This window comes from Erpetoichthys calabaricus, chromosome 2 (assembly GCF_900747795.2).
Source record: "Erpetoichthys calabaricus chromosome 2, fErpCal1.3, whole genome shotgun sequence".
Classification (NCBI taxonomy): Eukaryota; Metazoa; Chordata; class Cladistia; order Polypteriformes; family Polypteridae; genus Erpetoichthys; species Erpetoichthys calabaricus.
In genome coordinates, this window is record NC_041395.2 from 324,496,549 (window position 1) to 324,511,948 (window position 15,400).

Consider the following 15,400-nt stretch of genomic DNA (forward strand, 5'->3'; position numbering starts at 1 on the left):
AGCACCGAAAAGAGACACCACCTTCTGGGAATGTCTTCCATTTTATACTGGGCAGACCAGAAGAGGTGGGGCTCCACTGGCTTCGTAGCCCGCAAGGGGCGGATACTTGAGACTCTGATGAAAAGGAGACAAGGCAATTAGTGACAACACCCCCTCTCATCCCGGGGTGGTACTACTTTACTATAGGTGAACCAGCAAGATGACCCTCTTGCACACATGTGTGAGTTTGTGTTTTGTGTATATGTGTACAGTATATGTATATAAGTACCACATTTCAAATGTTTATTCTACAAAAATGCTACAAGATAAAATACATTTCATTACGACACAAGAAAGGTTATACAAAATAGATTTTCTTTCACTGTGTTTTAAAAATGATGTCTTCAAGGTGGTCAATGTATATACTGTGTGTGTGTATATAAAGTTTATACAGTGCATCCGGAAAGTATTCACAGCGCTTCACTTTTTCCACATTTTGTTATGTTACAGCCTTATTCCAAAATGGATTAAATTCATTTTTTTCCTCAGAATTCTACACACAACACCCCATAATGACAACGTGAAAAAAGTTTACTTGAGGTTTTTGCAAATTTATTAAAAATAAAAAAACTGAGAAATCACATGTACATAAGTATTCACAGCCTTTGCCATGAAGCTCAAAATTGAGCTCAGGATCATCCTGTTTCCCTTGATCATCCTTGAGATGTTTCTGCAGCTTAACTAGAGTCCACCTGTGGTAAATTCAGTTGATTGGATATATTTGGAAAGGCACACACCGACTTGGTATGTACTGAAAAACTTTTCATTTTATTTCATCCAAACTTATCTCTGTCATTCTTAGAAATGATATGTAGGTGTATGATAGTGTTGTCTTTTTAAAAAAATTGTGAGGTTTTGCTTTGATAATATTGTGTTATCTCTTCTTTTCAGAGTTATTGTTATGTGTACACAGTTCAATGAAATTCCTATCTGCATTTTTGACCAACATGCAGCAGGTTGAATCTTGCTCCTTTGCTTATGTATAAGATCAGAAAATAACAGGTAGTGTTGAGCGAAACAAGCAAGTTTCCTTTCATATACGGTTTTGCAGCATAGATGCTAAGCTTAAAAAAAAAAGAGTTTTGGCATTTTAAAAGTTGCTCCTTAAGAGTTTGGAAACACTGTTCACCCCTATTGGATTTGTTTATTTTCTCAGGAAAGGGTCCAGATGAAAATAAATGGAAAAACTGTCTTTCGGAAGTTCAACATGGCTAAATACAACCAACAATGAGACAAAATGACATGATATTAGACAAAAATTGTAATTCAATGAGATAATAAAATTATCTTAATTTACTGAGAGGAAAATGCTGCATCTGAAGTTAAATGAGATCCCGCTTTGGATGGTACAAAACTTTGTTATATATTGGTAACTATGTCCTCCTATCAGCCCCAGCACTGTCCTGCTGCCTGATGGGTTTTAGTCCCCACATTGGCACTGATTTTGGGTCTGCCCTTCCTCCATCACTACTCATCTCACCAATACTCCATGTACCCTATATTTTAAGTTGGACCAATGGTAATACACATTCAAAATGTAATGAAAATCGGTTCAGCAGTTTTTTGCATGATTCTCAAATAGAGAAACAGACAAACAAGGTAACAATGTAGATTATTTACATATGACTGCAAAACCCCATTTTCAGCAGCCATTCCTCTATTCTCCTAATAGGAAACTCTCTTAGTTCATCCTTAATTATGTGTATTGGTTATGAAAGAAACCTTTGTAGTTGTGCTAGTGTTGGGAAAGCATTTTATTCTGTTCAATAAAGCAGGTAAATTGTCCTTTCTCAAGGTGCAAGGTCCTGGCCTTCCTAAAGTTCAGTTCAGAGTTAAAATGCCCATCCATTTTCTGCTAGTTATCTGGGTCCAAGTCATGGGGGCAACACTCTAAGCAAAGATGCCCAGACATCCCTTTACCCTGCCACCACCTCCATCTACTTCAGAGGGATGCCAGTCTCCTCCCGGTTGGACAGGTGCCCAAACCAGTTAAACTGGCTCCTTTCGATGTGGGGAGCAGTGACTCTCCTTTAGGCTGCTCCCGAATGTCTGTTCTCATCGTCCTGTCTCTAAGGTTGAGCTCAGACATGCTGTGAAGGAAACTAATTTGTGCTGCTTGTATCCCTGATCTACTTTTTTTTTTTTTTTTTATCTCTACCCACTCATGACTATGGGTGAGTGTAATTAAATAGATTGACCATTAAATAAGAGCTTTGCCTTTTGGCTCAGCTTTCTCTTCACAGTGACTGACCAATACAACGTACTCATGAATGCAGACACTGCTGCAATCTACCTGTTGATATCCCGCTCCCTTCTTCCGTTACAAACAAGACCCCGAGATACTTAAACTCCTCCAATTGAGGCCTCACCCCCAACTCGGAGAGGGTGCTCCACTCTTTTCCAGCAGAGAACCATGACCTTGGACTCCAAGGAAATGAACCTCACTCCAGCGTCTTTGCATTTGGCTGCAATCTGCCCCATTGCTTGTCTAAGGTCAAGGCCAACAGGAACAAATTATCTGCAAAAAGCAAAGATCTGCTCCTGAAGTCACCAAATTTGAAACCCTCCCCTTTGGATATCTCTTTATGAATTATAAATTATGAAGAGAATCAACAGAGGGCAGCAATGGCCAGTCCCACAGTCAGCAGAATTGAGGGTGACTTACTGCTGGCAATGGTAAACTCAAGCTTTCGCTCCAGTTGTACAGGGAATGAATAGCTAGTAACAGCAGGCCCGGTACCACATACTCCCAAAACATTTTGGAAAAATTTGGAAATGCTTGGATAATTGTGGTAAACTGAATGAAAATTTAGAAAAAGTTGTCCAGTATTACTTTTTATGTCATGCGGACACTGTTGTCGAAATTTAACATCTTATTAAAGAGAGAAACATCCTCTCACAGGACAATTCAGTAATCAGGCAGAAGAAAAGCTGTTCATTGTATCTTTTAATTACTTCTCTGCAAAATACCTTGGAGGGAGCATTATTCAAAAGCAGTCCATTACAGCATGTTCAGAATGGTCAAAGAAACAAAGAATAGTGGTTCATTTTATAAACTGTTTACTTACAGTGTCAATCAATGCATACATTTTACTCTGGTTGGTTCATTGGTTTACACCCAAATGATTTATATAAAATAAAAGTCTGTTATTTTTTGGTTCTTCTTATACCTTTGAGTTGCGCCACCACCCTTGCATATAACAATTGTCCATTCTTGTTGCTTATAGTACATCTGCTGATTTCTTAGTCATACTTCAGTACATTTTGTATATTACATCAGCCTTTATTTTGGTACATTCTTTATTTACTTGACCATCTCAGTATTTTTCCTAAACCAAATCTTATATTTCAGTGTACATTTTGTTGTTCACTTGACCTTTATTTGGTTCCCCACATTTATTAACCCTTTATGCTATTTCTTTAAGATGAATGCTATCATTACCTTTTCCCGTTTTTAAAATTGGAGTTTTAAAGGCCCATTTCGAAAAAAAAAATGCATGTTAATGAAAGTGAGAGTTTACTAATTTCAAAAGACAACTGCCTCACTAGCTTACTAGATTTCACTGTGATTGAATTTAGTTTTTTCTCAGTTCTGAATTTTCAATAATAGAAAAACTGCTTGTGTCCATCCCGTATTGAACTGGATTAATGAAATTCAGAGATGTGTGGGTTGAGGCATCCCCTATATCGATTCTGGACATTGTACACACTTCCATACTCTCTCACAGTAGTCTAAATTAGAGCCATTGAATAATTTATTATATAAGTGGAACACTTGAAGAAAAACCCCTGCAAATACAGGGAAACCATACATTGCTTGAGTTGGGACTTAAACCCAGTACTCTAAAGCTTTAAGGCAACAATGGTGAGCACTGCTCCACACCATCACATTGTAGTTTCTATACACTAGTGGACAAAAATTTTATAACCCCTCCGTTTTTTCAGTTTTCATGGAAATGCACGGTTTAATGGCTTTAGGATTCATTAAATCAAGGCATACAACAAATAAACAATGGCAAAAAAGACAAGGAATCATTAAGTGTACAAAATTTTATTCAAATTTTTCATTCATCAAAGTAGCCACCTTTTGCTGATTTAACAGCCAAACTGTGAGAACCCTTTTGATTCAGAATGCCAGTCACTCCGTGCAAGTAACCAACTCTGCCTCCACCAAAGAAACCCCAGAAAATCACACTTCTTCCACCATGTTTGAGGAACCATCCTTTCACCAACTCAATGGTGTTCAAACACCCTGCATACGAACCGAAGATTTCTAATTTTGATTCATCTGCACATAAGACTTTCTTCCAGTCTGCAGTAGTCTATAGCTGGTATTTCAAGGCCCTATTTTGTCCTTTATGGAGTAGCTTTCATGCTGCTAGTCACCCTGTCAAAACTGCAACACAAAGTCTCCTCTTCACAGTTGAAACTGAGACCTGCTTTTTTCCACCTGCACTGTCAAGCTGTGCTTGAAGCTGTTGTGCTGTGAAGTGCTGATCACGTAAACTGGTGACCCTCAGAAACTTGTCTTCTGATTGGCTGGTGATTTTGAGTCTGCAGATCTCTTCCTATCAGAGTTTTTTCCAGTTTCCAATTACCTTTGGATTGTGTAGGACACTGCTGTACTCCCATACACTCCGATTTTTATTTTTTTTTTGTTTTTTTGTTTGGAATTTCTCTGAATGAAAGGCCTACACTTCTAAGGGCAATAATGCTCTGTCTCATTTCACTTAATTGCTGTTTGCTTGCTATTATCACTGGAATTTGCAACTTTCTGTAGTGTAATATTGTCCAAGTAGTACTTCAGCACATGTATTAACACAGACTGTTCCAATTCTGCTTTAGGACAGACAGAGGGTTTTTAAGTAATCAGTAGAAATTGGGATACCTGTGCAAATGGTTTGCTTCAACTTGTAAGGCTTAAATTACTTCAACTGGTACCGAATATCTGTAGGGTGTAACCTATCAGTTGTTCCCTGAAGAAAGCCCAATTGTAATATTCTGAATTTTTTTTCTGAAATGTAAACTTCCGTCAGATTACTACATACCTTCTTCACTGTTTTAGGTCATACATTGCATTTCAGTTGTTCAAATTTGAAGAAAAACTGGAAAAACTGAGGTGTTGTAGAACTTTTTCACCGGTAGTGTATGTATTGTAATTTCACAGAATCCTAACATTGTGACAGTATAGGAGTTTTTATCTGTCTTTACTATTCAAGAAGGCCAGTAGGAGGTCAGAGTTGAATTTTGTATTTTAATTGCATTGCTTCATTTGGTTTGAATCATACATTTTACTCTTATGAATACAGAAATTAAAACCATATCACAGGGGTCATAATCTCTAAGGAATAGATATTGAAATTTCAGAAATATACATGGAAGATTTATTGGAAACATTGTGGAATTTGTATATGTAAAAAGGCAATCTGTAGTAAGTGTAGCACCCTATTGTAGGAGGGTCAAGGCATTTTTGCACGTTTTCCCTTTACAGTTATTGCAAAGACAATCCATCGACAATGCAATAGAATCTGCAGGTGAATAGGCAGCTCTCTCTCTCTCTCTCTCTCTCTCTCTCTCTCTCTCAAAAAAAATCTAAAGCTGAGTGTGTTTTGTAGTAAATGAAATACCAGGGTGTGTAAGGTTAAGTCTGTGGCCAGAGAAGAGACTGCAGCATAATTTCACAAAGAAAACCCTATATCATAAATCAGGAAGGTTTTCAAAAATGTCCCAGTCTTTCCAGAATGAATTCATTTTCAAGCAAACTAAAATTAAAAAAATAAATGAATAGAGCTTATTTCTGTTATCTTAAATGCACAATGTGCATTTAATAGGTGCAGATTCCAGTCCATCTAGGTTTTGGTAATTGTCTTGATCTGTTTACACTGTATCATTGGTATGGTAGGCTGTCCATTTAGAAGAAATTTGAGGAAAATGAAGATGTATAACGCTGCTCGCGTTGTGAAGGTGGCGGGGGCGGCACGCTAAGGATATGCTGTCGGATCAGCTGCTGCCTTTCTGCTGCTGGCAAGCTGCCTGTTCTGCTTGTCGCATGTCGTCGTTTTAAGAGCTGGGAGCACATGATGCATGTCTGCCAAAATCAATCCAACAACTGCTAGGTTAGATGTCTGTGGACTTGTTTTAAATGATGGCTTACTGCCTTGTCTTGCGTGACATTGTAAAAACAATAATTGTCCTTTATTTCCAGCCCCGAGCATGGTTAAATCTCTTTTTTGCAGGATGTATAACGCTGCCCGTGTTGTGAAGGGTGGGGGGGGAGACGGCAGCTGCTGTCGCGCTGCCCATTGATCATTTTAAAGCCTGTACAGTCGCTGTCCTTTTTGCCACTTCGTGTCTCTACTGCTCGCGTTGTGACCGCTTCTCCGTGATCATAAATGTACACCTGACCGAATTGTGTTTTCTTTGAAATTAAATTTGTCGTTGCTTTAACCGTTGTGGGACCACAGATTCTCATAGCGTATGGTCCATTATTGTGTAATCTACGTTTTGTGCATTGAATGATGCGAAGGCGAAAAGACTTTGTTTTCTGCTCTTTGCCTTTTATTTCTGACCTCGCTTTGTCCTGCTATTTTTTCAATTACACCTGGTCCTGATGATTAATTTCCTTTTGTTTGCACTAATGCGATCTTTTAGTCGTCAACATTTCATTTATAATGTATTGTCCTTTATACACTTTATATGCACTGAGACCTCTGGATCTGTGTGTACTGCTTTCCTTTACACTACTGATTTTTTTTGCTGGCCGTGCTCTGATATTGCTTGTAAGTAGGGCGTATCTTGCAAGAATCTCATGTTCTATATCCACGCGAGACGCTCCGTGGCCATTCTCTTACATATTGCGGGTCTTTTATTTGTCTTCCGTGGTCTTAACGTGAAGATCACGTGTCATCTCCTAGTCATTCCCTCCTACAGGATTTTTTTTTTTATAATAGAGAAATATTCCAGACAGTTGATTTAGGTCAGGGGTCTGCAACCTTCACTATGAAAAGAGCCATTTTGCCCCCTCTTCCTCCAAAGAAAAATAGTCTGGAGCCGCAAAACATAACACAGCTGATAAACTTTTAAAAGTTTTAATCTTTTTTAAGATTTTACATGTTACAACCACGGAATACAACAAACAGAAGTGCAGTGTGCATGTGTAGGGCTACTTTGAAATAAATTAAAGTGAACTATGCAGGCCTATTTGGGTCCTTCCTATACCTGTGTAAAATTAAAATAAAAACTAGCCCACTTTAATATAAATAAAACATTTAGCTGTAGCTTAGCAGCTTTAAAAAAGTAAACATTAAATTCCATTTCAGTGTGCTGAATCAACTGAAGCACCTGAACATACAAAAAAACCTACATCAGCTCCGGGTCCGAAATGAATGTGTTTTGTTTTTCTGAAAAATAATAGCTTATTAAATGCTATTGTTGTCACCTGTTTAAAGTGACTTCTGTTTCTGAAGTTCGCTGCTGATCATCTCTATGTCGGGGCTGTACAATGTGACTTTGACCTTCACACAGGACTGCAGGCTCTCATGTGTGAGGCGGGAGCGATATTTGGACTTTATGAAGTTCATGCTTGAGAAAACTTGCTCACTTAAGTATGTTGAGCCAAAGACGGACAGGACTCCAAATGCATATTTTTTCATGTTCATATACGTTTCGGGAATGGCACTCCATGTGTCGAAAACAAATTTGTCGGGTTTGGGGAGGTTTTCAATATCACTCCATTTGTGCTCTTTAGCAAGAGTAGCCTTCTGACGGGCGACTTCTTCAAGATCCGCTGTCAGGCATTTGAACTTGGACACCCATTAATCTTTATCTGCTATGTCGTCCAGTTCAATTTCTAGATCGGGCTTACTTACTCACTCCTGTGAATGCGGATGTGTTCAGCAGGGATGGGTCGATGTCCAGGGGGTGTGACAGGGAAGGAGAGAGTCTGTGTTTTTCCTTTCTGAACTCACTGAATCTTTCTCTAAATGCAGCTTGCATTTTCTGAACAATTTCCCGTTTGTTTTTAAAGTCGGAGAATAGATGCTCTGATATTTTTATGAACGATTCTTTCATGTATTCTCCGTCTGTGAACGGCTTACCCCTCCTTACGATCTCTTGAGCTGCCACAAAACTAGCGGCTGTAGTTGACTGTGTAGAAGTGATCCACTTTTTGAAAGTATGTTTGCTCTGTTCAGCTTTCCGTTGCAGTTCCGAAATTGCTCTCTTTCGCTTATCTTTTCGCTTATTTTCAGTGAATGCTGAGAGCTTGTTTTGAAAATGTCTTTCAACGTTACATAATTTATCGCCACATATTAAGCACACCAGTAAGCCAGCGTCGTTGGCGGTGAAGGCAAATGCTTCTGTCCACGCAGAATTAAACTCTCTAAATTAGATGTTAAAATGTATAACAGTAGTAGTAGTAGTAAATAAACATATATATATATATATATATATATAAATACAAGTTAAATTAAGAAATTGCCATCATTCATTTTCATGGTTTTTATTTTTTTTGTCAAGGCCAAAGGGAGCCACTACAAGGAGGCTGAAGAGCCGCATGTGGCTCCAGAGCCGCGGGTTGCCGACCCCTGATTTAGGTCATCCTAAGGTTTTAGTGATGTCTTGAATGGTTTTATGCTTGTTTTTTTAAACCTCATAATGCCTACTTTGACTTTCATTGCCTCAGCTCTTGTCCTTCTGTTGAACAATGAGAACTACAGACTTCAAAGATACCTTGGCTTGCTTCTACCAATAGGCTATCTTATGCCTGCACTAATGAAGCAATGAAACGCACCTGAGTAATCGCAAGCACCTGTGATGCCAATTGTCCCAAACATTATGGTGCCCTGAAATGAGGGGACCATATAGAAAAAGTGATGTGTGACTTAAATGTATGCAAACCCATTTCAATTAAAGTCTGCCATGTACACTTCAGTAAAGTCTGAATTGTTGTTCTTAGTTTTAAACTGTGCAGCAGAGGAGAGGTAAAGCAAGGAAAAATGTCTTTGTCCCAAACATTATGGAGGGCACTGCATATATACTATTTGATTTTAAATTCTTTAAGTAGTTTGTTACATGGGGCACTCAGCAAAGCAAAAGCAGGGAGGTAGAGCAAATTTTGATTGGATCGGGTGGATAGATGCCTTATTTGTAGCATTACAAAATTTTTGTTTGTCCATGTGTCTCTGTCCATCCCACCCTTGAATAATGAAGTGTGCTGTAATTTTGTGATCAGTTATCAAGCTCTTGTTCTGTAGTTCTGATATACCACATTACCTATTAAAACTGATACTGTACCTCAGGCCCTTTACCTGCTTCGCTACTTAAAAGGTATGAAATAAATCAGGACATGTTTTTGCACCAAGCCCTTTGCTAAAATGTCAATTCTGTTGCATTTAACAACTAGCTGGCTCTTAAGACCTGCTGTATATGTGCCGGATGATGTTGGCATTGCCGCTCACAAAGTATAATCCAGCTCTGCTCCAAGCACCCTTCAAGGTCATTAATTACCAGTTATGCACCTTAATGTTGTCCATTAACACCTTCATTGTAGGAGTCAGTTACAGTCAGTAACAATGTCCTTCCTGCTATTAGAAGCTTTCATAAAAATGTTAGGTACTTAATACTGACACTGTTTTTTTTTCCCCCGCTTAGTTTTATTATCCTTTTGATAATCATTCTTGCTCTAGAAGCTCTGCTTTTTCATATTATGACAAGAATTCCAACATGTCTTTTTGCGCATCTGTTGGCCTTCGAGTTAACTTATCGAGTATATCTGCTAATACTACATTTATTCCATCCATCCATCCATTTTCCAACCCGCTGAATCCAAACACAGGGTCACGGGGGTCTTCTGGAGCCAATCCAAGCCAACACATGGCACAAGGCAGAAACCAATCCCGTGCAGGGCGCCAATCCCACCGCAGGACGGACACACACACCAAGCACACACTAGGGCCAATTTAGAATCGCCAATCCACCTAACCTGCATGTCTTTGGACCGTGGGAGGAAAACTGAGCATCCAGAGGAAACCCACGCAGACACAGGGAGAACATGCAAACTCCATGCAGAGAAGCAAACCTGGGACTCCTTACTGTGAGGCAACAGCGCTACCACTGCGCCACCATGCCGCCCTACATTTATTCCAGCTGCATGAATTACTAGTGACACCTAAAGTCAAAAATATCTGCTTTTATAATTTTGCCTTAAAATGTTTATGTGCTATGTTGTCCTAGTGAAACATTGCAATGTAAAGGTTAAGCAAAATGAAAATGTTTCAGAGATCTGTAATGTCATTAAGTAATTTTTTTTATTATTTGCTTATTATATTTCATTTGTTACCATCCCAGCCTTTCTTTTTTTAATTCTGACATCCTAACACATTAATTCTTCAACATCAAAAGGGTTTGTGAATAACGATGCAACTCCAAAGGTTGCCCACAAGAGAGCGAGGTGGATATTGAGGAAGTCATGTGTTGATGAACACATCATGGACTTAACATACTATTAAAAATAATAATAATAAAACAAATGAACATGGCATTGATAAAATTATTGGGGCCCCTAACCTGTAGCATTCCCTTTTGAGGAAATAACTGCAATTACTTTCTGTAGCTCTAAATGAGATGATGCATGATGATCTATGAGAATGTATAATCCGTGGTTAGACTGACAGAGATGGATTGCGAAGGTTTAGGGGGAAAGGTGTACATTTAAACTGGATGTATTTTTAATCAACTAATATTCATGTCGGTTATGAGAAGTATTTGAAGGACTGTATTTGTGAATTAATTTTAACATTTAAAAAAATGGGTACGGTAGTTTCCATATTATTATAGAATGTACACTGGCAGATTAAATGTCTCAATCTGGGTCATAAAGTGAGCCAGGACTGAGAACTGAACTGGTATCTTTACTGTAAATATCCAGTGCCGTGACCACCAGGGCAGCATGTACTTTCTTGCCAGTATTATGTACATAAGAACATTAGAACAATCTAGGCGACAACAGGTCATTCAACCCGCCAGTCAGATATGATATATACTTGTAAACAAATTCTGAAAGACTGGATTTTAATGTCAAGTACACAGAAACAGGAGCATTAATATTAAATGCAAATGTAGAGATTTACTTTACAGTTTGTGTTGTTCCTGCTTCTAAATAAAGGTTAAAGAATGCTTGAAATAAAGTAACACTCCAACAAAAAGCTCAAAAACACTAACTTTTAGGTGGAGTTTTTTTTTTTTTTTTATTAGTTGATGTAATGGCTTCTTTCTCTATGGAAATCTCTGTTCCTCAAGAAATACATGGGTCCATCCACCAGGAAGTTAAATTACATATTATTACAGTGGAACCTCGGGTCACGAACGTCTCAGAACACGTACAAATCGGGTTACGACCAAAAAGTTCGCCAAACTTTTGCATCTCTTCATGACCACACACTCGGGTAACGAACAAGCCAGTTTCCCTTCTGGTTTGTACGCACCAATGATTTCTGCACGCGTTCAGTCTCTCCCTGTGCATTCCCTGTGCATAGAGCACGAGAGAGAGAGAGAGTGCGAGCTAGCGTATATATATTTACATACAGCTTGTACGATCCAGAACGGATTAATTGTATTTACATACAGTCCTATGGGGGAAATTACTTCAGGTCACGACCAAATCGGGTTGCGACCAGAGTTTTGGAATGAATTATGGTCGTGACCCGAGGTTCGCCTGTAGTTTGTTCCAGCCTTAATCTTGTGGAACAAAATCTATGGCTGCTTTTGGCCAGCACAAATGGAAGAAAAAGAACCACGTAAGAGAAATGGATTGGGACCATCGCCTTATTCTGTTCCCTGCAATGGACTGGCACACTTTTCAGGGTTTGTTCCGTCCTTACGCCCTATGCTAGCTGGGATAGGCTCCTTATGACCCTGTTCAGGACTAAGCGGGTTAGAAAATGACTGGTCTTATACTTTTTTTCTTGAAGCTTACATTAACTCCAGATCAATATTTCAAATATTCTTCCAAAAAAATAAACTACATTGCACTTTTATTTCCCCTTTGCTTGACCTGTAATTTAACTAGTGGACCCTACATTAGTCTCTAGGTGTACCATGACTGTTTTTTTTTCCCCCAATAACATTTCCATTTTTGGATTCCTCATTCTGTCATTGTCTCATACCTTTGTATGCGTTTCCTAAATTTATGGTAGCACCTTCAAGAAACTCTTGAGGCTTTAAAAAAAAAAACACCTACTACAATAGCACTGTCTGTCTCTCTCTGCCTATAAGTCTGCATAAAACAACCAATATCCCAGTTAGTTTGTTGAAATTTAGCACACTTATCCTTTAAGGAAATTTGTCAGGACAGTTCAGTTTTTGTTGTGATATCTCAAATACCTTTCCAGTATCAAAGCAGGTACAGAGCTTTTCGGACAGTACAAGTGTTGCATACATTACATATTTTTGAAATTTCAAAATCTGCCATTGAAAAGCAATAGTGAATTTGGAGTCTCCTCTATCTTAAAACTAAGAAACATTCTGTGCATCTATAACATAGAGAGAGAAGTTAGGAGCACACGCTGATACAACTCATTCCCGCACCCACCATATGACAAACCAACTCAGGATCCAGATTAGGATCCGAGTGCAGCCATGCAATGGGTGACACCTCAGCACCACACTAGTTCAGATGCAGATGGCTTAATTCACTGTTTAAATTTTACCTTGAATGCGGCTATTTCAACTGGTAAGTTTTTTTTTTTTTCTTTTACTTGTCCAAGAGCTACTCCTATTGGCAAAACTATAAAACATCTGCAGATGTGTAAATTGAAACGAGTAGACCTAACTGCTGGGCCTCACTGCAGGACATGTGATAGGGCAGGGTCAGATGTACGTGGGATAGCCTGAGCGAGTATTACCATATAAGGAAGGTATGGTGTTAGATGTGTATTTGTTTATTTATTCATCTACATTTACTTATTTGGCTGATGCCTTTATCCAAGGCAAATTATAACTTTTATAATACAATTGGTTACTTTTCTTTTTGGTTTTCCAATTGGAGCACGGGCAGGTCAAGTGACTTTCTCATGGTCACACAGTGTTCGTAGCGGAATTTGTACCAACAACCTCAGGGTTTGAAGTCCAAAGCCTTAACCGCAACGCAACACTGCCTATGTAAGTTCACAGTTCAGTTCACAAATAATGTTATTCTTTATTTATTCAGTACAGTAGTAATGATATTGTTTATCCATCAGTGTTTTTTTTACTGTACCAGAATGCAGGGGTAGGTCTTGTTATGTGTTAAATGTCTGTCTTCTGGCTCAGCCCCATTCTGCACTTGTCATTGCGTCTACACAGAATCTTGCATGCACCTCAGTCGCAGCAGCTCACTTCTCCTGCTTCATGAAATCAAAGGCAATAATTGTTCATGCCCATATCTGTAAAAATAAAAGCAATCTATAGAAATGTATAAAAAATGGCTTAGTGACACTTTATACTACAGTGATTGAACATATACTCCATATTTCTGTTACACTAAGAAAAATCTTGTGGATATGTTATGTAAAAATTATAATGCTTCAGTATTTCTCTGATGCTGCAACTGTCATGTCTGCATACAACCAACAGTTTTAGGTTGAGACTTCATCACAGATTTTATATCTCCATTGTGTGTTTCTTTGAAATCTACAATTAGTCACGTACACTCCATGCCCAGCAATAACTAATAATCACACACAAATCTTTCTATCACTGGACTTGGAATCTGCTATTTATGAATGAAGTGTCAGCCACAAGAATTTATAAAATATTAAAAACATGTTTTTTGTGCACTGTTACTTCTTGTTAATTAACATTCTATTATCGCTGTTATTTTAAAATATAGCTCACTGTTACACAAATAATTAAAAAACAAAATTATGATGGCAAACTCTTCGAAGTGACTAGAAAATTTTAAAAAGCTCTAGTTTTCAAAGCCATCAACCAAGTCTTTGACTGCACCTGAATTTGATATCATGTGTATATTTTCATACTTGCTTAAGTTTGTATCTCCCACTGACTTAGACACTTTTCCTTGTGTAAGATTCAAAAATGCACAAAACTATAATGTGTTTGATCCATTTTTTTGTGTATTTCTGTTATTTATACATTTATTCACTTTTTGTTTTTTTTATGCTTCTATCCTTTAGGCCAACCAATCAACCCACAGTGTCGTATCTACCCAGAGGAGATGATTCAAACTGGCATATCCGCTATTGATGGAATGAACAGCATCGCTAGAGGCCAAAAAATTCCCATTTTTTCAGCTGCTGGACTACCCCACAATGAGGTTATCAGAAATAAGACTTTTTTTATTATTTGCTTTCTTAATTAAGAAACTGCAAATCTTTTAGTTTGCTAATATTTGATGTAGTGTTATTTTTTATTTTGCACTTGGCTCAAAAAAATGCATGGACTGAAAGTCATACTGGACAGTGCAGTAAATAATGATATACAATATCATTATAATGGCAAAAACAACGAGTCGCAGAATATTCACTAATATTGTAGGTTTAAAAAACAATTGGCCTTAGAAAGCCCTCGCTGGTGAGATCATCAAGTTGTGCTATCACGCTGAAGAGGTATTGGTGAAAAAGTTGCATATGGAGGCTTATGAGTGGCAAAAGGGAAAAGAGAATCTCATCATGGTGTCTCACAAGTACTGTAGACATGACTCTCAGTTTTGAGTTTTGTTCATGAGCATTAGGTTCTTAAGAAAAATAGTTTAAGTACTTCAAGACCTCGTTCATGCAAACACTGCATGGTTCAGGAACACAATTACTGGATAATCTGAATGAGTTTTGGATTCATTCCTCTAGACTATTTTGCCATATGTTATAATAGATAGATAGATACTTTATTAATCCCAAGGGGAAATTCACATACTCCAGCAGCAGCATACTGATACAAGAAACAATATTAAAGAGTAATAAAAATGCAGGTAAAAACGGACAATATCTTTGAATAATGTTAACGTTTACCCCCCCGGGTGGAATTGAAGAGTCGCAAAGTTTTGGGGAGGAACAATCTCCTCAGTCTGTCAGTGGAGCAGGACATTGACAGCAGTCTATCGCTGAAGCTGCTCCTCTGTCTGGAGATGACACTGTTTAGTGGATGCAGTGGATTCTCCATGATTGATAGGAGCCTGCTGAGCGCCCCTTGCTCTGCCACAGATGTCAAACTGTCCAGCTCCATGCCTACAATACAGCCTGCTTTCCTCACCAGTTTGTCCATGTGTGAGGCGTCCTTCTTAATGCTGCCTCCCCAGCACACCACCGCGTAGAAGAGGGCGCTCGCCACAACCGTCTGATAGAACATCTGCAGCATGTTATTGCAGATG

At 38.4% G+C, this 15,400-nt stretch overlaps 1 protein-coding gene across 1 annotated transcript in view; it reads left to right on the forward strand.

The window, feature by feature from the left end:
* The window catches only part of atp6v1ba (ATPase, H+ transporting, lysosomal, V1 subunit B, member a), a 180,654-nt gene that overhangs the window by 90,009 nt on the left and 75,245 nt on the right, over window positions 1–15,400 (forward strand). Inside the window, exon 6 of the mRNA XM_028796004.2 lies at window positions 14,211–14,350. Coding sequence (XP_028651837.1) covers window positions 14,211–14,350 — 140 coding nt within the window. The remainder of the gene's footprint in view (window positions 1–14,210; window positions 14,351–15,400) is intronic.